Source organism: Cupressus sempervirens, chromosome 11 (assembly GCF_028749045.1).
Source record: "Cupressus sempervirens isolate cs-2001-9-10 chromosome 11, ASM2874904v1, whole genome shotgun sequence".
Taxonomy (NCBI): Eukaryota; Viridiplantae; Streptophyta; class Pinopsida; order Cupressales; family Cupressaceae; genus Cupressus; species Cupressus sempervirens.
In genome coordinates this window covers 525432034-525458859 of record NC_143128.1, presented here as the reverse complement: position 1 = coordinate 525458859, position 26826 = coordinate 525432034, and the positions used below count along the sequence as shown (strand labels likewise).

Sequence of the window (26826 nt, the reverse complement as noted above, 5' to 3'; positions counted from 1 at the left end):
TTTTTGCAAAGGGAATTTTTGGAAGGGCGATTCTCTGCTTGAATAGCCTTCAACGAAATGTTAATGTATAGCTCAAATCATATCCAGTCAATCTTCGCAATGTGAACCCTTGGTGTATTTACCCGCATTCCAGCTATCTTTCAAAATTTGCAATTCTATACCTAGTGCACACTTCCTAAAGGCAATATTGCATTTCTTATTCCATTATTTTGGAGGTGCAGCAGAAGTAGCTGCATTTTTTCAAAACCTTGCTCTTGATCGATGCAAATTGAACTAATTTATAGTTTTATTATTATTTATATTTATGTCTATTAATTTATCTATGTTATGATTTATAATATTTTTATATTTGTTCCTTTATTATTATTATTTTACTATTTGTTATCCAACTTTATTCTAGAATGGGGACATTACAGTCCACCCTTACCCAAAATTGCTAATCCTCAAGCAATTCAAATCTTTGTCAAGTAGTATCCAATCCACGACCCTTAAATGGTAATTTCTTTTTGAGGTTAGAACTGTAATATATTACAAATATAAATTTATCAAATCTAAAGATTATAATATTCAATTTAAAATATCAAAAAATAAAAATTTAAAGATGGAACTTATATTGGTATACTATAGTACTTCTCTTCTTCTCAATTTGTTGTTGCCTTGGTCCATGATGAGTCTTGATGAATAGCCTAAATCCTTAGGGAGAGCTCGTAATCAACTTCCAATCTCTTCGGGAAGGATCTTTTGGGGCTCTAGGTTTTGAATGACCATTCTAGAACAATCCTCAAGCTATTTACCATCTCATTACAACTAACTCCTCCCAATGCCTTATGGATATCCAAGAATTGACATATCCATCTTTCCAAGAAGGTAGATTTTTCTCTCCTAGGCCTTCAGAGATGCAATCTTTGCCTTGTAGTGTGAAGCCCTGACCATTCTACCATATTCACAGTGTAGTAGGGTGCCTTACTAGCAATTCTCCCTTAACTACTATTGTAGTAAGGTGCCCTTGGAGTTTTCTCTCATCTACTATGATAGGGTGCCCTTAACAGGTCTCCCTCATTTAGAATGCAGTAAGGTGCCCTTATAATGACTCTCCCTTAACTATTTCTATAATCGGGTGCCCTTTACGATTCTCCCTTAATTGCAGCTTGGTTCTCTTCGGCAATAGGCTGCCCTAGCAATTCTCCCTTATCACAAAGTAGTATGGTGCCCTTGCCACGATTCTCCCTACAATGCTATTGTAATAGGGTGTGGTAGCGATTCTTTCTTAATTGCAGCTTGGGTCTCTTTTGCAATAGGTTGCCCTAGCAATTCTCCTTTAATCACAAAGTAGTAGGGTGCCCTTGTAGTGGTTCTTGCTAACATGCTATTGCAATAGGGTGCCCTAGCGATTCTCCCTTAATTGCAGCTTCGGTAAGGTGCTAACAATAGGGTGCGCTTAGTGGTTCTCTCTGAATTACAGTGCAGTAAAATGCCCTTATAAATTTTTTCCTTTAATTACCACTCTTTCCCTTATTAGTCCCTGCCTTAGATATAAGGCAGGGAACTAATGGTTTTGTTTACCTCCCCCTCTATTTCTTTTTTTGAAAAAGCAATCATATACCTAAAGTTTTTTCTAAAGTTTTGGTTAGTATATTTATTAATTCATTTATAACAACATAAATCCTTTTTTCTGATTGGTCAGATAATATTTTCCTGGCCTTAAATCTTATTTTTCGAATTGGAAAATGTAGAAAAAAATTAGAAGGATAAGAAGGTATTTAATGTTTTGAGCTTGTCAGCAATTGTCAGTAGCTGGAAAGATGAACAAATTTTGAAATGTGGAAAGATTAGCAATTGTCAGTAACGCGTGGCTTTAAACCAAACCAAACCAGAGGAGTTTGACTCTGTGCAAATCACATTCATTTCTTGTGATTGACAGCTTGTTCACACATCCCGAGTGTTCTGCCAAACAGTTCATGTGCTTTGCTTATGGCATGTCTACGTTCAGTCAATGCAAAGAGATTTCGAATACCAGTTAACAAAAAACGTCCATCTTCCTTTCTTGTGGTGATTAGCAGTTTGAAAGTTTCAAACTCTTAAATCAATTTCCATAGCTGTGAGTTGGGTGGTTTGGGCATTTAAAACATATTACGAGCTCTTACTTTGGCCGGTAGCTACATTGACTATTAGATTTTTCTCTCATTCCTCAAAATGCTTCCAGCACTCGGATGAGACAATATTTCTCTAGATATTATGTGAAACAGTTCATGTGCCTTGTCTAAGCTTCCATTAATGCATACCAATGACAAAACTTGCACATTGGAGGGTGGGAAATGGTCAGTGGTTTTCTTTTTATTTAAGTTTTCAAACTGTTTTTCAAGATTCATAGCCGCGAATTGGAGAATAGGGTATTAGTGGGCATATCTTTAAGGCGATTTACAATTTTGCACTTAATTTGACACCTTTCTTATCTATTTTACTTTTGGATTATATCACACAATCCCCCAAAAATGATACGAAAAAGGCACGCGATTGGTCAAAATCCACGGCAGGGTACACGTGGCATACGCTCACAAATATTTGGCAAAGAAGTTGGCAACAGGGAATCTGCAGCCGTACACGTGGGCGAATTAGAAGTTGCCAGCAGTGTCCTGTAGTTTGCTCATCATCCATAAAGAGTGTTTTTTTATTGCTTTCAGCTGCTCAGATTCAAACCTGGATCTATAGGAAAACAGGCTTCATCCACCTCACGCTATGTTGTATCACGCGTAATGCAGGTGAAGGAAATTGGAAAGAACATAGTGCTGACTTTAAATCCAGCTGGGACAAGGTTCAAACCTAGGGTTAGTTGTCCTGACCCTTTTCGTCCATTTGATGGACGGAGATGGATAAGTTCAAGGGTGGCGTCATTTTCCCCCTTTTTTTTTTCTTCACGTCACCTTGTTTGGCTACCCTTTTTTCGTCTTTTTGAGACATTGCAAGTTTTTTTAGTTTTTTAAATATCTTCATTCTAATTTTCTCTATCTTGAGCTCTTTAGATTTTGTTTCCTAATTATTCTACTCTTTGTAAAATATTTATGTGAAGTTAGATTTATTTTTAATATCTTACAAAAAAATATAAAATTGATATAATCAATATATAAAAGTTTAAACTTATTTTCCATCTTTATCTATCTATTTGGAAATACTCATTCAAATGTATAAATATTAAAACCTATGAGTCTCTATTCAAATGGAAACCTTCTAAAAAATTGAGATCCTACTACAAATCATTATTTTTTGCACATAAACATTAAAAAAAAAAATTCTTCCTATACAAAGGCTAACTATGAACCTTATTATTCTAATTTCACTTTATTATTCTAATTTCCTTCTCTATTCTTTATTCTATCTGAACGCAGCCTCTTTGACCGTCCGATATCTCCATGATTTTGAATCTTATTTGCCATACAATAAGCTAAAATGAAGGAAAGCTTAGGTTTACTTAGGTTTCCTACGATTTCCTTAACCCATCTACTACATGCTAACAACTATAATCCTACTATTAAGCCAAAAGGCAGGGATTCTAGCTCGCAAAGAGCTCTTGTTTGTTTTATATATTCGAATGTCTATTAATACTAATAATCAAAATAAATTTATATATTACCAAATGTTGAGGTTGTTGTCGTGGCTATGGTCAAGCATCTTCAAAGCTCTATGGGCTTCCCACTCCTTCATGATAATATTTGTATACTTCTTGATTGCAATATGAACTCATCATATGCTAGTGTATCCTTAGTAAGGTGAGCATACTCTAAAGTTGATGCCTCATCAAAGTGATGCAGTTTGCATTAGTAATTGATAATTATTCAAGGGATTGTTTTATCGAAAGGTTGCTTCCCATCATTGAAAGGGAATATGAAAGATGTAATAGAAAGGTACAATTCATTGTTTGGTGGTGGTGTGGATACACTCTAAAATTAATAGGAAGAGAGTGGAATAAAAATTCCTTCTAATGTAAGTGTAATGAGAAATGTAGATATAAATGAAGGGTGAGCTGAATTAGTGTTATGGGACTCGGACTTGCCTTTGACTTGGAAAGTCAAAATTGGGCTCGGACTCGGAAAATAAAAAAACCCATGAAACTCAAAGATTTTTAACAATTTAAAGATTTTTTCATGCATCATTTAGTCAATTAACATCAAATACACAATAATTGAAATAAATAGAAGCTATTTAACACTCATACACAATTTTGCATAGATCACATAAGTATAAAAGCAATTTTCTGAAGGAAAAACTGAATAACATAATATAAAGTTAAACATAGTGTCACTATCAAATGTCTACAATATATGAAATCCATGGAATCAAAAGTTCAAAACATATATCAAAATATCAGCTAGAGTGTAGAAGACCAAGGTTCATAGTAGCCTATGCCCTCCCACGAATACGCCTAAGATAAGTCATGGAAGACTTAGATATTGAGAAATATGTTTGTTACAACTTATGTGCGCATTGTAGACAACAAGGCTCTTAGGTATGTCTATGTATTCAGCTGTCTAATTTGCTATAACCCGGTTAATGACATTTGAAGATTTAAACATTAAAGCTTAATGACATTTGAAGATTTAAACATTAAATTTCCTATAATATGACAGATATTGTTCATATTTTCAGACTGGGAGCTGACTATATTGGTTTATAACTATTCTTCTAAAATCTATAGGAGAACATTGACTTTTGTAATGCAAGGATATAGTTCCAGATTAGTTTTGAAAAACATCATTACTTGCTTGACTAAATACTATTGTTCTAGTACCACGATAACCCCACTCCAAAGGTGTCAAGTCCTATACACAAGGGTAAGCTGGGAAAGGACAATTTCCTAAGAATAAGATTGTCAAAATCAATTTCAAGCATTCATAATTGCATAAGGCATATTGTTAGATAGTTGACATTCTTTTTACATAGTTTTCTACACACCCAAAAGACTGAGATAAGAACATTATAACTTGCTGTCTATATAATCTAAGATTGGTCAAGGAACTGTTTAAGATTCAATCCTTATTAAATTCTTGACATACCACAACATCATTTTCAGAATTAATAAACACTGGAAAAAAAAAAAACACCTTCCAGAAATCTCTATATCTATTATCTCACAAATTCATAATTTAAAAAAAAAAAAAAAAAAAAATTGTCGAGAGAGTCCTAGGCTTGAGACTTGGTGAGTCCACATGGACTCTGCCAGGACTTGGCCAAGTCTGAGTCCGAGTCCAGAGGTCATTTGCCTCAGAAAGGTTGCCTCTGCCTTGAACTCGCAAAGTCCTGCTTGGACTTGTAGAGTCCTAGGACACTGAGCTGAATAGAATATATGTGTGTGGTGTGTATGATAAAGAGATACCATATAAACTAACAATGATATTAGTGAAGAGTCCAAGGTAGAATTGTAAAGAAAAAAAGAGCAGCTATGAAAGGATAAAGATTGTAGATTTAAGAAAATCACAAGTGTATTCAAGACTAAAAATCATATTTGAGAAGAGAATATTTAAATTGCACATAGAAAATAGAATCCATCATCAGTTAAAGTAAGCAACAACGTCAAGGTGGAAAAGAAGTTTGTGTTTAGTGGGTTGGTGCTCACAAAGACAATAGTGGGGTTGGTGCTTTTAGTAGGTCGGTGCTTGCAAAGTGTGGGAGTTGTAGCTCCCCATAGTCAATGCTCATAAACTAAGTTGTTGGTTCGGGTTCGGTTCCAAGTTCGCGGTTCGAGAACCGGTTCGCTGGTTCGACAAAATTTTGGAAAGGGGTTTGGGTTCGTTTGGGTTCGTTAGTACCAAAACATATATATATATATATATATATATATATATATATATATATATATATATATATATATATATAATTTCAGTTTATTAGGTGCTTGAATTGAAAAAATTGAGATGCGTTGACAAAGAGTTTATGATTCAATATAAATTATTTGTACTCAAATCAAGATGGTGGAATTATCAGAAATCAGAAACAACTTGTGATAATGGAGTAGTCTCGGCAGAGGCATGTCAGTAGTTGACAAAAAGTAGGACATATTGTTCTGAACACTGACCATTCTGAGAGCCATTAGTGAAAAGATAAAGAAATTTGTTTACATTATGATAATAACATTATAAAGAATGGAGATTATGGAGTATTGATTTTGCATCTATCATTTCAAATCTCCACTAAAGTAGTCCGTTACAAACTTACCATCAACAGGATTAACATTATATTTCCTGTATTTGGAAACTATTAGCAGTCTAGGTGAAAAGTGAGGTTCTGTTCTATTGCATTTACTTGTTTAAGTCTGCTGTCTGATTTTACTTGTGAGAGTGTTACAAATCACTCTCACACGATTCAGACTTTATTACCTCTACTTTGTTGGTTCATTTCTTATTATGGCGATCATTAATCATTAATACTACATATGAAACTTGGTGCCACAGCAATAGATCATACAATGTCAAACAATTCTCTTGTTCCTTGGCTGATATATATTTATATTTTAGAAACATCAGATGACAATGAGAGGGCACAAAACCAATTAATAACACCTTCTTAGGTTACATGGACGGCAAAAAATTATCCAAAATTGCAAATAAATCAGTCAAGTTGACGTCCGTAGCAGCGGGTTCGACCTTGGTTCAAAAATTTATATGTGGTTCTCCTGGGTTCGAACCTTGGTTCGAACCAGATCGAACCAAGCATGCAAAAACGAACCCAAGTCGAACCAAGTTCGAACCGGTTCGAACCAGTTCGTGGTCCGGAAGGGGGGGGGGGGGGGAAGGTACCCGTGCAACTTAGCCCATAAACAAAGAGGTTGTAGCTTCTAGTTGGTTGTTGCCTATAAATCATTGTAAAAGAACAAGTTAATGTAAAAGTAATTAACTACCGTGACTTTGTCCTGCATGTTGTTATGTGGAGCCTAACTAGACTCGAAGATCAATTTTACTCACTTTCTTTGGTGCGGTTTTCCCTCAACTTTTTCTACAGGGTTTTGGGGCAGTGCCCACATGATGGGGTCAAGGGGCAATGTGCCTTGCGGGGTCCTGTGGTAGATCCTCAAGCATGCTTCCTGTTGCGATAAAAGGCGGGGTCAACAGGCAGTGCCCTGCGAGGCCAAAAATGGCTTTATTATTATAAAAGTGTTTGGGAGTTATTTTTCTATTGAACGACATATTCTAGCCCTAATTTTGTATGTGGCATAAGTCTTGCTTAAAATGACTTAGGGTTAGGGATTTTATGATGTATGATGATTTAGTAGCTTCTTGCGGCGATATTGAATTGTAAGGGATTGCAGATTGTAATCAAGTTGAAATCATTGGATAATAATATTGGACTTGCCATTTGGTGGACATAGCCTAGGGATTTGGGTCAAACCATTAAGTTTTTGTGTCTTCCATTCGCTTATGTGTGCTTTATTCCTTTGTGCTATTGGTTATATTTGTATATAATTGTTATTTATGTTTCTCTAATCCTAAGATTGCATTTGGTTTCCATGTAAATCATTGTGTCAATGTGTTCATGTGCATAATTGTTTATTTTAGTATTTTAAGTTATTGTGTGGATAAAAGTCTTAAATTACAAAAGTTGTAATTATACTGATTCACCCCCCCTCTCCCCCCGCGCTCCCCCCCCCCCCCCCCATCTTAGTATAATCGTGCACACTTAACCTTTATATCGACACCTTCTCTTAATTCGTTTTGAAATGCCTTATCTAATGGGTGGTGGTTTTAGGAGTTTCTACATCTTCTTCATCCATAGAAGCCATAGGTAAGAAGGGATGATGTCTAGTGGCTATTTGAGGGGGTGGTGTTGGTTGTTTGTTTTTTGATTTTTCTTGTTTCCCACTAGAAACTAACCTATCAGCTTCTTCTTGTTCTTTTAACATGGCTGCTATTTGAAAAGTTGGCAACCCTTTCTTGTTTGTCTCAGAGCCCTCACACATATTGATACCTTTACCCCTAGGGCTTAGAAAATGAAATTTTACTCGGTAATAAAACCTTCTATATTGGAAATTACAAAATTACATTTCCATTTAAACCACCCCCCTCCACGACATTGTTGAACTCTTGTTGTATATTTCCACAAAGGAAAACCTTTTTAAATTTTAAATTTATGGGACCCCTCCCCACCCTTCAAGCTTTGATTACTCATTGTTACAATCTTAAAAAAAAAGGAAAAATTCAAAACTTACAATTCAAAACTTACGCAATGATTTTTTTTAGAACAATATAAAAGCATAAAACAAGTTATCAAAGAACCAAAACAAAAGATCAAATGCATACCTTGAACACTCAAGATTGATTCTCGGAAGGCTTTGTGACTCCAAAATCAATCTTTAGCACTCTCTTCGAACTTGTGAAATGGGAACACTAAAATGAGATAGCTAAATGAGAGGGAAAATGAGAAACAAAATGTCCGTATTCTAATAGGCTCCTTTTAGGGTTAGAAGGGAAAAAAGTATTAAAAAAATCATATTCTATGTGTTTTTTATTTTGCACTTTTTGGCCTCTAGAGCCATGGGTTTGTGCAGGGTTCCCCGGGTTCGCCCAGGTCTGCCAAAACATAGGTGGTTCCTTATAGGGTCTGTGCCATCACGAACCCACGCAGACCCACAGTCTGTGTGCGGACTTTTGCAAGCACCCTCCACGGACCTTAGGTGAATCCAGACCCACTGAAGGCCCGAACCTAGACACACCTGGTAGGATCCGATCCCTGCAACTCAACTTTTTATGTTAGTTAAGATGTAATGAGACAACAGCACTTGTCATTGCCATATAAACAAGTGGTCTCATATGCATTGATTCATCCAACATTCCAGTTGAGTTAATCTATCCAACTATTGTATTGCATTCCTGGTGAGAATATAGTTTATTCTTTTATTCTTTCTCTCTTGTTATAGTTCTTTCCATTTGGCTTCTAGATCTTGGGTGGCTATCTTCATAGCCAAATCTTACACTCCATTCCCATTTAAAACTTTTCAGACATGAATGACTGTATGGAATAAATAGCTAGGGATGGATTACGTATCAGACTCAAATTCGGGGTAGGAATAATACATGGAACTCATTAGGAATAAATAAGCATTTTGTGTGGTAAAAACCATGTACAGACCCTTGGGGTTCATTATTTAGAGCAATCAAACATAATTACAGATAAAGCAGAATGTGGGTGGAACTTGAGTCTGATATGATACAAAGCTTGTAGGAAGAAAATGTTTTGCAGAAATAGTCATTAGTTATCAGTGGTTGAGTTCCATCTATATAGAGTTTAGGATATTGGCTTTCCTTGCAACAGTACTCCTTAAAAATCTTTTGTTCATAACCTCCATAGTATGAAGCATCTTGTATTTGAAATGATGATTTTTTAATCTCTGTGGTTAAGTCTTCTTGGCAGTTGTTGGCAATGTGAATTGATGTTGATAGTGTTTTCTATTAACTGCATGCAGCGAAGATGCTATAAAGGATTTAAAACAGTGCTTGGATAATACAGGACAGCATGCAAAACTGGTTGAATCATTTCTATCTGCATTACGTTATCGTTTACTTATTGCTGGTGCATCAACCAATGATATATTGGAACAATATGTTTCAACTATAAAAGCTCTTCGAACTATGGATCCAACTGGTGTATTCCTAGAAACAGTTGGACAGCCAATTGGGGAATATTTGAGAGGAAGGAAAGATGCTAGCAAATGTATTGTAGCGATGCTTATTGATACTACAGGAGGTGAGAACAGTTCAGGAGATGTAAATGAAGGCATTAGCCTCCTCGAGGAACTGAGCAGAGATACAGCTAATCGTGAAAATGGAGAGAGTGATGATGATTATAATGCAGAGGATGAGAAATCTTGGGCGGCATTCGAGCGGTAAACATTTAATTATTAAAGTCAAGTGTGAAATTTTAATTATGGGGTTTTGTCAAAGGTTGGTTTGTTGTGATAGTGTTTTATTGGTGCAGTTGGGAGCCTGATCCTGTGGAGGCAGATCCATCCTTAGGAAACAGAAGTAGGAAGCCAGTTGATATTCTGGGCATGTTGGTTGGTATATTTGGGTCTAAAGAGCAGCTTATAAATGAATATTCCAATATGTTGGCTGAAAAATTATTAAACAAAATTGATTATGATGTTGAGCATGAGACTCGAACTGTGGAGCTGTTTAAGGTAAATTGAACCTCTTCCGAGTAGGTACTAAGTGCTCTTTTAGTGATGTTAGAGAACAAAGTTTCATGCTAAGGTTAAACCTAATATTTCTGATTTTTTTAACTAGTATAGTTGCTTACCAACAACTAAGAGCTTACGATGGATTAGTTTAATCTTCTTTTTCCTTAGATACTATTTGGAGAAGGAAGCATGCAAAGATGTGAAATCATGATCAATGATTTAACTGCCTCAAAAAGGACTAATGCAAATATCAAGACTACTGTAAAGCAGCGAAATCAACATGCAGGTAATATTTGGCTTTACGGACTGAGTCACAAAGTAATTCATGGCAAAGATAATGAATCCGATTAATTTTATTCTCTTGAAATTAAAAGAATCAGTTGCTTGTGCTGGTAAAATTTGCAATTATCTGATAAAGTCACCTTTCTTCTTGAGCAGATGAACAGAACAAACTTGAAGAAGACAAGCTATCACTAGATATAGTTGATGCAACAATTCTTTCTTCATGCTTCTGGCCGACATCACAGGTTAAATTTATAGTCTATCGTTCTTGTATGTCATTTGTTTTCATATTTGGATTATTCAATGTACATGGATGGAATGTGTAACATAATGCATTGACAAAGGATCCTTTCATTGTTGTCAGCACTTTTTAATTATATTAAAACAAAGTCATTAATTTCAGTTAATACATATTCTAAGATTATAAGAGGTGGCTATTCTTGAGGGGGCAATTAGTTCTGGCCTTTTTCCTCCCTTTTCTCAGATTAATATCTAATACCTTTATGCTTGGTGGTATGCCTTTTTGTTTCTCTTTAATGAGTACCAGATTAAGCATTAAGCTGTTTCTTTTTGTTTTAAGATCCTTCCTCATCCTAAAAAATTCTCCACCATCCATTCTATATACATTCAAGACTGTATGTTTAGTGTTTCATGCTTATCTCGGCTACCTAGCTTTTTCTTTGGCTGTTCTGAAATTGTCCAATGGACTTGACAAAAATGTTCCTATGTTGGGAAAACTTATTTTGTTTAGTCCAGATCTTCAAAATCTGATGTGTTTGGTCATATTTGGCAATTGTAGGTTGTGAGACATCTGATGCATGTCTTTAGAAAAATAATTAATCATGTTTTGCATGTAGTTGTTAACTGGACCATCCAAAATTCAACCATTTCATCACAATTATGTTATTTTAATGTGCTTGGTTTATACAGTGTTTGGATTTTAAATACATCTCCATTTCTTTTATACTGAATCTTTCCTTTTGCATTGACTCAAATCTATGTAACTCTCACATTTGTGTTTTTAACATTAAGAATACAAACATACATAGACTAAAATGAATGTAATATAAAGTGATTGAATAGGATTTATTTTACCGACAAATAGTCTCACACGCAGGACTGTGGTTGGATTCTAAATTATAATGTTGGTGGCAAACCATCCATAGGGATTTGTATGGAAGGGGTATGGGCTTTGACGCTGCAGGGTCTCTTGCTGCTCAAGAGTTTTTATTTTATTTCGTTAATGTTAATGTTTTGATGAAAAGGGGTTGTGCCTTTGATGACCATTATCATTTTATAATGCTGGTGTTAGTAATTGATTTCCATAATGCTGCATCCAGTTACTTTGATAATTGTAGCATGTTTTGTTTTAGTTTTGACACGCACAATTGGGTAAGTTGTGCCCCTTCTGAGACTACTTTGATTATCCTGATTTTTAGATGCTATTACTTGGCTATTGAAAAGCAATAAGAGTCTTCTTATTTTGTTACACATGGTCATTTCAATTTTAGCCGTTTGCCAGATCCTGACTTAAGAGAAAATAAAAAAAGCTTAAAATTATTGTTAACCCCATTTCCTATGTTGTGCATAGAGATCATATTTTATGACAATGATTTCATGGATGGGAAAACACTTCTAAACAGGGTATTTTTTATTATTTAGCTTTTTTTAATGTTACACAATGCATTCCAACCTTCGCACCCTTCATTTCTCTCCATGCCCCTATTTGTAGGAAAAAGGGATAATAAGTGATGTCCCTTGATTGTTTCCTATCTCAGGGATTTTCGGGTTGAATCTTTGAAAGCTAGTTATTGTTGGATGTCTAAAGAATGTTTGGGGATGTACATCTCACTCAACCATATGGTTCTTGAAGATTCCCTCCCTCACACGTTGCAACTAAATTTTCACAAAATTGTTGGTTGCAAAATATCCACCCAACAATTTTTTAGTGACTCTGCGGGGAACACGACACACACTTGAAAGCCTTATACTTTCATTTGAAGCATACCCATGTCCTTTTCATTGTAAATAGTCATTATAATTTTTGAAGTTATTTCAAATGTTTACCAAAGACATGTAAATGGCCCAAGGTCCTTGGGGAAATGCTTTTGGACTGTTGAATCTAGCTCCACCTCTACATGAATCTAGCTTCACCTCTACATGATCTTCTTGATAGCCCACAAAAGAATTTTTCCAAAATTTTTGGTGAAGAACAACATCCTGATGAGCATATTGCTGCTTTCTACATTGCATGCGGTGTTCATACTATTGAATATGAGGACGTGTCTATAAGGTTGTTCCTGGAAACTCTACAAGGCGTGGCTGCTGATTGGTTTTACCATTTACCACCACATATTATCACAAACTGGACTACTCTTATAGCCAAGTTTGAGGAAAGGTTCAAGCCTCTAGAAGACGCTCATGCATTGTTGGCCCAACTTGCTTAGCTGAAGAAGTCATCTCATGTGCCTATTTGTGAATTTGTTGCTCATTTCAACAAATTGACACGAAGAGTTCCAGTTGTTACTCAACCTACGACTGCAAAATTGAAATGTTTCTTTGTCAAAGCTCAAATTCCTGAAGTTAGTTTTCTATTAAGAAGAGAAGCCCCGCCTACTCTTGTAGCTGCACAGACATTGGTGATTGAAATTGAAGATGATCTTATTCTAGCTAGGAAGACAATAATCGAAGCAAAAGGGTTTGAGGAAAGTCATTATTCTTCTAATTCATTTTCTTCCAGTACAAGGACAGATCTTGCGGTGTAGAGGTTAGTAAATGAGTTACTTGCCCTCAAAAAGAAAATAGCTGAAGGCATGTTCTTCATTCCTCGGGAAGATGTACAAATGAGGTCTTTTCTAACTATCCATCATAGTTCTATTGTTGAGAATCAACAAAACTTGGTTTCATCATCAAAGAAGCTTGGTTTTGAGGAATTATTAGCGAAGACAACAATGAAACATCCTGTATTTGAAGCTAGTGATCTTGCTATTCTCTTCTAGGAAAAGGAAGAAGACATAGCTGACAACTCTCATATCTGGTGCACGTAGTCTCAGAAGGCTAGTGATGTAAAGATGAAGGAAAAAATTTCTTCGTTCAAAATAATCATGTCATCAAAGTGGACATGCAAACAAGTTTGAAGCAAGCTGAAAATGATCTATTTGTGTCTCAAGGTCATGAACTTGAGTACACTATGCATAAATGTTCTATCTCAGAGCTTGAAAAGGAATTTCTCATAAACAATAAAGACTTTCCCAAGTCAAAATTTTGTGAGCAGTATGTTGAGGCAGGTAGTACAGTCATGTCATTACTGAAATCCCATGAGCAAGATTTTCTTGATCATTCTGAGGTGTTGGTGATTGACAGACCAATTAAGCAAGTTGCAGTTGGAAAGAACTCATAATTTGTTTGATGAAGAGGATGTCCAATCCGACATCTTACTTGGTTGGAGGCTAATGGAAAGCTAGAGATTCCACATGTACCTGACCATGAAAATACCATTCAAGAAGACATCAAAGAAGACTGTTTAGTTTTGAAGGAGCAATTTCAATTCATGGACCTTCCTTCGAGTAGTAGTACACGTGATTCATCTCAAAAGGGTGTTTTCTTCTATTTCTTCCAAGAGGTGTTACATTAGGCATTGGCATCATTGCTCCAGTTGTTTGTGTTCCATCAATACGAAGTTGCCTTTGAACATGCAAGGTACCGCAAGCTACTGAAAAAGGTAGCTATCTTGTTGAGCTAGTAAATGGTTTCATCTAAAATTTGCATTTTTGGCTACTTTTAATTAGGTAGGATTTTCTTTGTTTTTGATAAGTGACATTTTTGTTTTATTAGTTTTGCTTTTCTTTAGTCACGTTAGTTTTGTTTTGTTTTTGCTCGCCTGACTCTATAGCCCAATGGAGTGGATGAAGGAACTTAGAGAACTACATTCTATGTCACTCATTGTTTCCAAGAACAAACGAGTAATATTCCCCAAATAGAGCCAGTTGTTGTCGTGCATTTTATCAACACAAAATGTAGGTGACAATACACAACTTTTTCAACTTAGTTTCATTTTTTCTCTAAGTTCATTATTTAATTGGTTAGTATTGATCAACTAATTGATTCCAATTGATATAATGAATCCTTTTACTAAAGGCTTTCATCAATCCTTTCTAGGTTTTTTGTTTGTTGAGCCTATGCTTGATTTTTGAAGCCTTCAATGGCCTTTTCCTCATTTTTAACGTGTTTTTGTTGGCTTTTGGTCTTTAGGTTTTGCTCAAGTCATTACTTTCGGTTTCCCTTTGATTCGGTCTACCTTAGGACTTAATTGGAGTTGGCAATCAAAAGATATGACCCTTTTAGTGCCCAAAAGTGGACTCTCCAAGTGCAACTGCATGAATTAAAATATCATGTTATATTTTAAAGTTGACATTCACTTTTTGAAAAATATAACTTAAAATCACTTTATGTTATATTTTTAAGTTACTTCATTATTTTAACTCATCACTTAAGTGACTATAGAGCACTTTATGTTATATTTTAAGTTGAGTTGCTTTTTAATTTTTCACTTGAAGTGACTTTATTAACTATATAATTTGATTTAAATTTTGGGCTACTTTATGTTTTAATTTAAAACATCTAAGTAAATATTACATTTTGAATGATCTTTGCACATATTTATTAAACTATATAGTGTAAATATTATTTTTGAACCAATTAAGTAATAATTCTTCAAAAATTAAATTAACATGTGCTTAATTCATCACTTATGTTGTGCATAGCATGTCTTTAAACCCATATACATGAATATATGCATATGCATCTAGAGACTACACTTTGCACTAGAGAGACATTCTACATGTTTTTAAAATGTGCAATGACCTTCCTAGAGTGAGTTTTGCATGTTTTTAAAATATGGAATGAGGGTTGGAGAGTGCGTTTTTACACTAGCATTGTTTTGCAATTCTAAAACATGCAAATGCACTCCAAGAGTGCAATTTACACTTCCAACCAATGGATTTTATATGTAAAGTGTCATGGAGAATCCAATTTTGCATTTAAAACTCATGTAATCACTCTCTAAGACCCCGTTTTTGCACTTCAAAGTGAAAAACGTCCAAACACATGGCATGTATTACATTTAAAAAAAATATGTAATGAGGTCTTGAGAGTGCAATTTGCACTTCCAGCCATCATAAGAATACATTTTAAACATATAAATGCATCCATAGACCCCAATTTGGCATTTCAACACATGCATATACATTTGGAGACCACGATTTTGCATCTTGAAGCCAAAAATGGCTCAAATGCATGCATCTTTTGGGCACGTTTTTGTTAAAAACGCCCAAAAATTTGGGTTTTAATCCTCTTTTTTGTATTTTGGAGTCAAGTTTTTGCATTTGGGTCCATGTATATACATTTGGAGAAGATGTTTTTGCATTCTCAAATAAAAAACGACTCAAATACATGCATTTTTTGGCCACGTTTTTGCAAAAATGACAGATTTTTGCATGAAAAGGGCATATTTTTGTTAAAAGCACCCAAAAAATGGCATTTTCAGCCCATACATTTGGATCAATAGAGGTTGTTTTTGAGTTTTAATGCATGCTATTGCCTTTGGAGACTATGTTTTTGGCATTCTCATGTCAAATTCAACCATTGAATGCTCATTAATCATTTATTATTTGCAAGTGTGGAAGAAGTCAAATAGTTGTTTGTAAATCCAGATTTGAGGGAGAATTGGTCTTCAAATCTATAAAACTTGCTATTTTGGCTCTTTAATCTTCAAGTGAGTGGATAAATTCAACCTTGCTTACTAATTCATGCTTATCTTGCTATTTTAATGCATATTTTAGCTTGATGTTGCACACTTGGTCATATATATGCCATAAAAAGTGCATTTTTCTTTCAAATACGATAAAAACTCTCATTTTTCACACTTTGCATTTTCCCCAAACTCCAAATTCGAATTTGCACTTGAAAGCAACTTGCTTGTTGACATGTTTGAGTTTAAGAACAAAGGTATGTGTTTTCTTTGTGCTTGTTTTCATTGTTTGTTTTCTTGCTTTCTGGTTTTACTTCATTTGTAAGAAATTATAAGTTTTTTCCCAAGAACTTGAGCACATTTCACTTCACTCCACCTTCCACCTCTTTGTGCAATTGCATCATTTCATTCCACTTGCATCATTACATGCCATAGCACACTGCATCATATTCTCCACATGCGATCACATGTAATCGCACCCTCAATCAGCATTTACATACAATCTCATCCTTCATTCCCATTTACACGCATTTCCATCTTTCGAACCTAAATGCATGTTCATTTTGCATGTAATTCACTTTATGTGTAATGACATCCAGAGAACCCATTTTTGACTAAAGGTCACACTTTTAAAGCCAAAAGTTATCATTTGCACGCATTCCCATGCATCTAGCCTTCATTCCTCAAGACATCTTTATTAGAACTCATCCTTTTCCCATACACATTTACATGCCATCCATTTTCCTACGTCCCATTTTAGCCCTCCGCATGTACTTCCCATATGAAATCTAATTCATTGCATATGTTTCATGAATATCAGATCAATACTTTGAATATACAGTTCCTCAGAGATCCATTTTGTCAATATTCTCATGGAGTCCGAATCCATATCTTCCAATGATGGATTCAATCCCACTGAAACTTTCATGTTGCAGCAAGTCAAGATATGCCAAAATTTCTGTAAAGAATGAAGACATCTAGTAAAGAAGGCGTGCTTCGAATCAAAAAGCAGTAATTCATTTGGTCTCCATTTTCCCAATGATTGTTTGAGAACCTAAGTTTGTGTGGGAATGCACCAAACACTTTGCTTAAAAATAAAATAAAATTAAAGGCGGCAATGGAAAGTTATTCCGAGTTTACATCCGGGCACTGTCGATAATGTCTTCAAAGTGTTAGAGACTCCATAATGTGCCAATCCACAAAGGAGAATTCACGACAACTTGAACAAGAAAAAGCTTGATCACATCAAGTTTCTAAATGACAACGGACAAGTCATCAAAGAGAGTCAGAGGCTATCAAAAGACACAACACTATGATTATCAAGGTGAATTCAGTGACACAAAATATAGGAATTCTCGATCCTTTGATCATCTGAGATCGCCAAGTACAAGGCCCTTCAAAACAATCCCTAGGATTATTTCAATTCTCTTCCGTCTTCCTCCTTTAGTTTTCATGTTTGTATTTGGAGAGGATGTATAACATGAAAATGTGTAATTACATTTAATACGATTTACATGTGTAATGACATGTAATGCAATAATTTCTTTTGTTAGTTAGACTGGGTCAAAGTTGGTTGAGTTGCTTCCACTTTTCCTCCTTTTTCTCAACTCCTTTGCCTATATAAAGGAGTGCCCTCTCATTTTAAAAATCATCTTTTTTAGTATGCAAGAAAGCTCTGCCAAACTTGTGCAAGCATAACTTTGATTGTGTAGTATGAAATTGGAAGAAAAGTGAATAAAATAAGTAATTGGATTCAAAGCTTTGACTGGAAGCAATTGTGATAGAGCAAATTAGAAGCTTTGACTGTGGTTTGTGCCTATTGTCTTTGGTTCATATTATAATGTGTGTTCAATAATAGAGCATAATGAGTTAAGAAGCAATCAGGGCCGAAACTTTGACTGGGAGCGATTGTGGTGATACATAGACTAGGAGCTTTGACTATAGCTTGTATTACCATATCAAATTCATGAAAAATAGTTAGAATCCTTTGCTTTTGGAAGTCTTTGTGCCTCGATAGTAAAGATCATTCTTATAGCATAGATTAAGACCGAACTTGGAGACAAACTGGTATGTTTTCAGCTAGCCTTTGAGTTAGTGTTAGTTTATCAGTATTACCGTTTACAACTCTAGATCAAAGTGTAGTTCAAGGTTTCATTTTGCCCATTACTTGCTCCTCGGGTAAGTGGATTCTTTTCTGAAAGCTAAGAGGAAAGAATATTGATAATACCGTTTCAATTCTCTCAACTTCTTTCTTACCTTGAGTTGACCAAGGAACGGTGAGAAGGTGGAGCCTTCCCTTTAAGGTAGGAGAGACTCTATCTCACATGTTGTGTCTGGTCTACCCATTTTGCGATTGGATTTTCACAAAACTGTTGGTTGCAAAAATATCCACCCAATGCTAGGTTAACCTTTAGAAAACTTATTAGCTAGGAGATGACAATAAATAAAAAATGAGAGAGGGAATTGGTGAAAAGAAAACCAATGGAAAGATTCCACCACAATAGCCCAAAATAGTCAAGTGTAATAACCTACACTCACTGACATTATAAATATTAAGCAAGCTTAACTATACATGTAGGAAATAACAATCGACTAGGAAATAAAAATATACACTAATAGTTGGAAATAACCTTAGGATGATCTCCTATAAAATTTATTTTAGGAAATATTTTTGGCAGGATTAGGAGGGGATGATTAGGCGGGACACCTAGAGAAATAGAAAAATGATAAAAAATAGAGTCTAAACATCATGTAATTCAAACTGAATTGAGAAACCATATTATTTAATAATTGTGTGATTTTGAGATCTAAACTGTCCTACATAAATATAAACAACTGCATTACATGTACCATAATTCATTGCCATTTTTTCATAAATAAATTGTCTTCATTTTTCTCCTGTTGTACTTTGAATAAATTTTAATGGAGAATGTAGACTAAATTTTGATAATGATGTTGGTAGGGAAGTCCAAATGAATGCAACAAGAAAAAGATGAAAGTTCCACACCACTCTTACACTTGCTGATTTAGCTATGTATTGAAGACATTATAAGCCAGATCCAAATGAGAGGCAACATAAGTGTTAAATAACATTGTAATATCTTATTCAAAGTACTTGTAATGTCCCCATTCATTCATCTCTGATTCAACACTTAGAAGATATATGCGAAAATTATCTTGATCTTAGATTCACATTTAGAAGAATCCAAACAATGCTAAATGTAGCTCTGTGGACTTTGGTGATGATTATGAAGCATATGATATACCTCTACAGGATAGTCCATCTTGTGGTTGCGAATTATCATAGATTTGATGATGGTCGCTCTCGATGTAACGCCTCCAATCCAAATAAGTATTTTTGCCTCTGCTATGTTGCAGTCACCAAGACTCAGTTGCAACCCAATATTGTTATAGTTTTCTTACTGTCGAGTATATGCAATAATTGATAGGAATGAATTTCTCCAATCGTTGTTGAGTCACTGTCAATACGCTGAGTTGTATCTATATACTACTTGTATTTCTTTCTTCAAATGCTGATCTATTTTCCCGATTAAATATGTTGGAAATGGCATAGGATGTCTGATTTTTTGCTAGCTGCGAGTTTACTGTGTTTGTTTTCCGACCTTAGCTAATTTAGATTTCCCACTGTGAATCAGATATTTGTAATATTATATATAATCAACCTTTGTGTGCTGGATCATCTGTCCTGTATAATTAGACTCCTTTCTCTGTATTACTTTCTATCGTCTTCTATTCCCCCACTTCTCCAAACTTGATGTTCATTTTCAGTCATATGCCCGAGTAATCATTCTACTGTCCATTGTGAAGGTGTTTGAGGCCTCTTTCATATTTTATCTTCCTAGAGTCATGATCCTTGACAATTCATAAATTGGACTATTCTCTAATCTCTTTTACTAAGCTTGTTGTCAAGCATGTTTAATCTTTTCTATTTTGCCATCAATCAACGCTCGCTAGTGTCTTCCCTATTATTGATATCACTATTGCATTATTGATAATCGCTGCCAAGTTTGGGAAAAATATTCTCCATAGCCTATTCGTTCACAATGATTATTGAGGGTTCAATGACTAATATTGTGCGAATCTTGTCTCAATTAATCCATGCTATCGTCTGTTATCATCATGGGTATGTTTCTAATGGCTTGATTTTTAGTTTTGATTGGATGCTAAATTGATTGTGAGTTTAATGTTGATCTGCGACTTCATATTTGTAACGCCAAATATGTTCTGAGATATATATCACTGCAAGCTAACCGTCGCTCTTCTTGCTTGTATTTGGTTCATTCTTGTTCTATCTTCTCAGAATGAAGGATAGACTCATTAAATATCATATGACAACCAAGGATTGCGTCTCATGTATAGAATAGGCATCCCTTGTCAATCGTAACCTTCTTGTAGTTTGATTGTTTCCTTCGAACAGGAACTGCTGCGTCAGATTTCCTTGTGGTGATTGAGAGCTTCCATTGGATGTTCTTCCTCTCTCTATTCTTGATAAGATACGAAAGTTTAAAAATGCAAAAAGAGGGAAATTAGCAGCTTTACTTCCGAAACCGATTCCACATACCTCAGACAACGTAAGGGAGGGAGAAATCAATCTGAGGCCGACTGAAATCTCTGAAACAATTAAGCGGTTTGATAATATCAGAGATATTAACGGTAAAGGGAAGACGGATAATTCTCAAGTCATAGACACAGTGGAAGATGGGTTGCCAAATAATTACAGCCCCACAAGGACACCTATGACGTGGTATCCAGACATCTTTGTGAACGATTTGGTAGCTATGAAGGAAAGGGTGTGGGCACTTGAAGAGAGGAGCCAAATAGAAAGTATCACAATGAAAAGAGTTACTGAGGATAATTGGAAATTGGCAGTGGAGGTCAAGTCACTTAGAGAACAAATTCAAAAATTGCAATTTAATATGGAAAAAGGAGAGTATGAATTAATATTGTTAAAGAAAGAAGTAAGAGAAAAGAGGACATCAGCAAGTACTACGGGAGAAGGAGAGACTACGGAAGGAGACAAAAACTCGCAAATGACAAATATACAAGATGCCATGGCCAATATGGAAATAAAAGAAAATCAACTCAGAGAACAAATTGAAGAAGTTAGATCATGGGCTAACATAGTAAAGGGACCAGCAAACACTCCTATTGACAACATAGAAAAACAAGTTCAGAGACAGATTAGAGAGGAAAAAGAAAGAAATGAGAAAGCAGAAAATATCGTCATCAAAGGACTACGAGACTATGGAGAACAGGAGAAAACAACGGATTTAGTTAAAGACTTCTTTAAAGACCAATTAGACTAGCATGGAACAACCATACAAGCACAAAGAATCGGAAAATGGATTAGAGGAGGCAAAGACAGACATGTTAGAGTGACAATGAGGAATACAGGAGATAAAAACAACATTTTCAGCAAGAGGAAGTTTCTTAGAGGCACACATATATCTCGATGATGGCCTCACCGTAATTCGGCAAGAAGAAAGGAGGAAGGAATGGGAAAAAGTGAAAACAACAAGAGAAAACGGCAAGTGGGCATGGCTACAAAATGGCAAAGCCCAAATCAGCGACAAAATCACACGCAATAAATAGGAACTCGGGCCCACCCAGGAACATTTAACTATAGTTAGCTGGAACTGTAGAGGTTATCCTTGGAGAAGAGGACTTGGGTTAGGGCCGATAGCTAAAGATAATGACATCATTATGCTTACCGAGACTCATGAGCATGATGGATGTAGGGTTCCAGATTTTGAAGGGTATAAGAAGGTATCACTGTGGAATGAGAAGATAGATAATGGTAAGGGGCATGGAGGCATCACCGTTCTAATAAAAGAAACTTGGAGCAGATTTGTAAACTTAGAGAAAGAAGATGTAAACAAGCAGTATATTTGGATAAAAATGACAGAAAATCAGATTTCTACAAGGGTGGCTGTCTGTTAATTCGCCCCAAAAGGCTCAAAAATGTATAAAAAGCATAGATTGGATCGAGAAGACCCGTTCGTTGCACTCAAAAAAGACATAGCAGCCTTTAGCTCTTTAGGGGAAATAATGATAATAGGGGATTTCAATGCTAGAACAACAAACAACCAAACTCTCAATCTTAAGGAGAGTTACAATGAAAGCAGAGACCCAGTTTGGCTTGAAGAAGAAGGGACACAAAAATGGGAAAGATCTTCACAATATAGCATGGGAAAGATTAATCATTTTGGTGCTGAATTACTAGGCTTATGCTGCCTATATAACATGGTCATATGTAATGGTTTGGAAAAGTGGCCTAAATCAGGTGGAATCACATGCAAAAGATACAATGGACAAAGTGTTGTTGATTATGTAATATGCTTGCAAGAATATGTTGCAAAGATAATTAACTTTGAGATAGAGAATTGCCCCATGGAGCTAAAATCTGATCATAACCCCATCTTGATAAGGGTGGCCACTCACTTTAAAGATCAACATATTCTCCCAAAACCTTTACAAAAGAGGAAGATGATTCCGATTGGCAAAGTTTTAATGACACAAGAAAACCATGCTACTCTCCAAAACTCTCTTTTGCGGCTGTCTAGGGTTCTGGGAAACCATCCCGAGTCTGATAAACAACATTTCATGGACAAGGATAATCTTGTTCTTACTATCATTAAAGCACTGGAGGAGTGTAAAAGATCTAGGGCCACAAGAGAAGCCAAGAACGCTTTTCCGGCCAATCCGTGGTTTGATGAGGAATGTAAAACAACAAAAAGAAATTGGAAAAAGAACATAAATAGAGAAAGTAGAAAGGAGTATGATCAGTTAATTAAAAAGAAGAAAGAAGAGTATGTAAACAAGAGAAGAATTGAGTTGATTAATCTTGGTAAAAACAGCCCCAGAAAGTTTTAGAAAGAGCTTCAGCAGAGAAAAACTCAGATAGAGAACAACATAACAGGAACCAAATGGCTGGAATATGCCAAGACTCTCTACGAGTGTGATCTAGGAGAATGTAGAACCATGGAAACAGAGACTACAGGGGAGTTATTCAGCGAAAAGGATATTATTCAAGGCATAAGGAGGTTAGCTGCTGGTAAAGCGCAAGATATAGATGGGCTTCAAGCTGAATACTTAAAATGGGGTGCTGAAATCCTCACATCACACATCACTAAAATTTTCAACAGTGTCAATAGAGAAGGTTTCCCTGTAAAATGGACAAGTGTGGTGATCCCACTCCACAAAAGTGGAGATATAAACAATCCTTCTAATTACCGAACCATCATGATCAATCCATTATTTGACATGTTATTTGGCAGCTTGTAGAACAAAAAATCAGCAACTGGGCTGAAACAGAAGGCAAACGTGCAAAAGGGCAAGCAGGCTTTAGACCGAAACACTCTACTATAGATCACGACATCACTCTTAGACACTTGATTGAGAAAGTTTGGGACACTCTGGAGAACGAGGCTTTTTATTGTTTCGTGGACTTTAAAAAAGCATTCGACATAGTGCCACGTAATAAATTATGGTATAGAATGGAAGAGTTGGAAGTTCCTAAAGAACTTAGGTTAGCGGTTTACAGATTATATGAGCAGGTCAAAGCTAAAATCAGAATGACAGAAGGGCTATCAGAAGATTTTGACAGCAACATCGGGGTTAAGCAAGGGTGTTCTCTATCTCCAACATTATTCGGGCTCTATATTGACAAGTTAGAAGAGTGGATAAACAAGACCAATGGTGAGGGGGTGCAGCTGGTCCACTTTGTGATAAGATTGCTCTTATATGCAGATGATCTCATAATTCTTGCTAGAATAGCTAAAGGTTTGAAAGGGCACTTGACAGCACTAGAAATTTTTTGTCATGAAGTAGGAATGCAAGTTAACACTAGCAAAACCAAAATTATGATCTTCTCGCTGAAGAAGAATAGGGGCATACAAGACGAGTTTCTATTTGAAAACAACCCACTTGAGATTGTAGAAGAGTACAAATACTTGGGCATTGATTTTCATAACAAACTCAATTGGGATACTTGTAGATCAAAAAGGATCCAAGGGGGCTGGAAGGCGTTATACTCTTTACAAAACAAGTGCAGGAACGCAGAATTATGGGATTGGACGACCATGAAAACTCTTTTTGGTTTGCTGGTCACTCTGGTTATTCTATACGGATATGAAGTGTGGGGAGGTAGTATGTTTGAACAAAAATGGTGGTAAGTAGAAAGAATTCAAAAACACTTCATCACATGCAATCTTAAAGTCAAGACCACAGTTCCGTATGAGATCTTTTTGGCGGAGGTGGGTTCCTTTCCATTAGAAGCCGTTGCTTTGGTCCGGATGATAAGCTATTTAGAGAAAACCCAAGGTTTGGAAACACATCGTTGGCCCAAGTTGATCATAGAGGAAAAACTTGTGAGGCGGAAAAGCACATGGATGAAGCAAAATGACAAATGGATGCGAAAATGGGATATCAACATCCAAACTTGCCCAGATAACATTACAGAAATAAAGAAGTTTGTCAATGAAAAATTCTGCAATATTCTATGGACAAGACACATAGGGCGGAAAAAATCTTATTACATTAAAGAATTTAATCCCACTTCTAGTCATGATGAAAAGGCCTATATAAGAGCACCTATTAACTGGAAAGCAAAAATGTTGATGGCACAACTTAGAACTAGTTCACATCAGCTGCGATGTGAAACTGGTCGGTGGCAAGTTCCAAAGGAAGAGCGGGCAGACAAAACATGTTTATTTTGTAATATGGGAACAGTTGAGATAGAGCAACACTTTGTCAAGGAGTGCCTAGCTTACAATGACATCAGATCTGATTGTACAAAAATACTGCAAAACAAGGACTTCAACTATTTATTCGAGGAAGATCAAGTGAAGAGAGCAGCGGATTTGATTACCAAACTTCAGAGAAGGAGAGACAAGTTAACCAAAACTTTACAACTCACTAGTTCTTCTCCTGACTCGGGAGGGTGATTGCATGGGTCCCATAGACTACTTTAGTCTCATGGACGTCATTAAAATCTATCATATCATATCATATCATTCCTTATCCCATTCATGCAAAAGAACACTTCAATCTAATTAACCACCGTGCCTTGAATGCTCTGTCCTATGTGCTTGGTGTGTTCTATGTCCGGTTCCACCGTTTGAAGCTTGATTCCCACCCTTGTTGTAATTGAGACTTCCTCTCTCTCCTCCCCCCCTTTCTTTGGAGAGATCTGCCCTATGTATATGCCAAAAGAGACAGATCACGTCTCTTAGATGGGTCGCGACTTTTATTTATGTTGTTATAACATATTTATTATAATTACTTTGTTAATATATGTATTAATATATTATCAATATATTATTACTATTTATAAATAATATATTAGTAGATATATTATTATTAATTATGATCATATTAAAATATTTTACTTGCTTATTTCAAATCATAATAATGATTTAATATATTTTGAATTATATTATAATTCATTATCTATTCTTTTATTATTGATATATTTTCTTGAAGTGGGGATATTACAGTACGCAATGAACGACTCTCTAGTCTATATAATTAAATGTAGTCAACCATTTTGATATAATAAAGAATTTCATATTATTGATGTTGTCATCACTTTATTTCATAAAGTTTTATTTCTAAGTTTTTTTTGTCATTTCAAAGTAACCGTCAGCCTTAAGCATTTTGGAGTAATTTTTATGTAATATTAATTAATTATTATACGTTACAAATGCAAGCAATGAAATTTTGTTAATTTTATGTTGTTGACGCTCATGTGCGTTCTCAATTGAGCTTGAATGTTAGATAAAAGGTTTTTGAAATTTATTCAATGAATGTCTTCTATATGGATAGCTCTCATATGTTAAAAGTTTTCCCTATTTTTTAATCGTTGTATCTTGCCATCTCCCCCCCCCACACCCAAAAGGCCTCCCATCCCAGCTGTCCTGGAAGCTTGCCCACCTATCCCTTATTAACATGTTCCAAGAAACTCCATAGAAAACATGTTGATGATCATAAGGAGCTAAGTAATGTTATTGCGTGTAAGTAGCTACAATATGGGTCTCATTTGGATTCAGTTGCTTGTTTGAGTGATATTTGTAAAATATCTCCAAATGTTCAAAAAACATTTTGGAAACTATTGCAATCTCAAAAAGAGAGTTAAACCTCAACTTAGATTGTGTCTCTATCTTTCTAATTCATAGTTGAACTGAAATCTGAATTCCGTCCCCTCCTTAGTGTCATCGGTTTCTAGTGGTTATCTACTTTCAGCGATGAGGTCAAGTGCTCGGGTGGTGGTAGAGGTTTTGGTGAGGTCACCTGCTTGTTTAGGGAACATCTTAGGCATGTTGTTTACGTGGTCCACTTTGATAGTGCTGCTAGATTCATTTGGATCTATATTAACCAGTCTGTGATGCACACTAGAAGACATCTTCATGGTAGTTTGCTACTTTCCATTGGTTTCTTCTTCTTATGCTATACATAGAGATCAAGAGGCTGACCCTTTTGGGGATCTAGAAGACTGCATTGCACGATTTTCAGCTAGAGGGGATATTATTATTTTTAGGGACTTCAATGCCCATATAGAGACCCCCAGACACCTTTCTATAACTATGTGTCGGACTTTGCTTGTACTTTTGAG

General features: G+C 35.6%; 1 protein-coding gene across 1 annotated transcript in view; it reads left to right on the top strand.

Moving 5' to 3' along the window:
• APC2 (anaphase-promoting complex/cyclosome 2) overlaps window positions 1-26826 on the top strand; it is a 189713-nt gene that overhangs the window by 96754 nt on the left and 66133 nt on the right. Inside the window, exons 7-10 of the mRNA XM_089809653.1 lie at window positions 9449-9868; window positions 9961-10162; window positions 10331-10448; window positions 10601-10689. Of these exons, the coding sequence (XP_089665779.1) occupies window positions 9449-9868; window positions 9961-10162; window positions 10331-10448; window positions 10601-10689 (829 nt within the window). The remainder of the gene's footprint in view (window positions 1-9448; window positions 9869-9960; window positions 10163-10330; window positions 10449-10600; window positions 10690-26826) is intronic.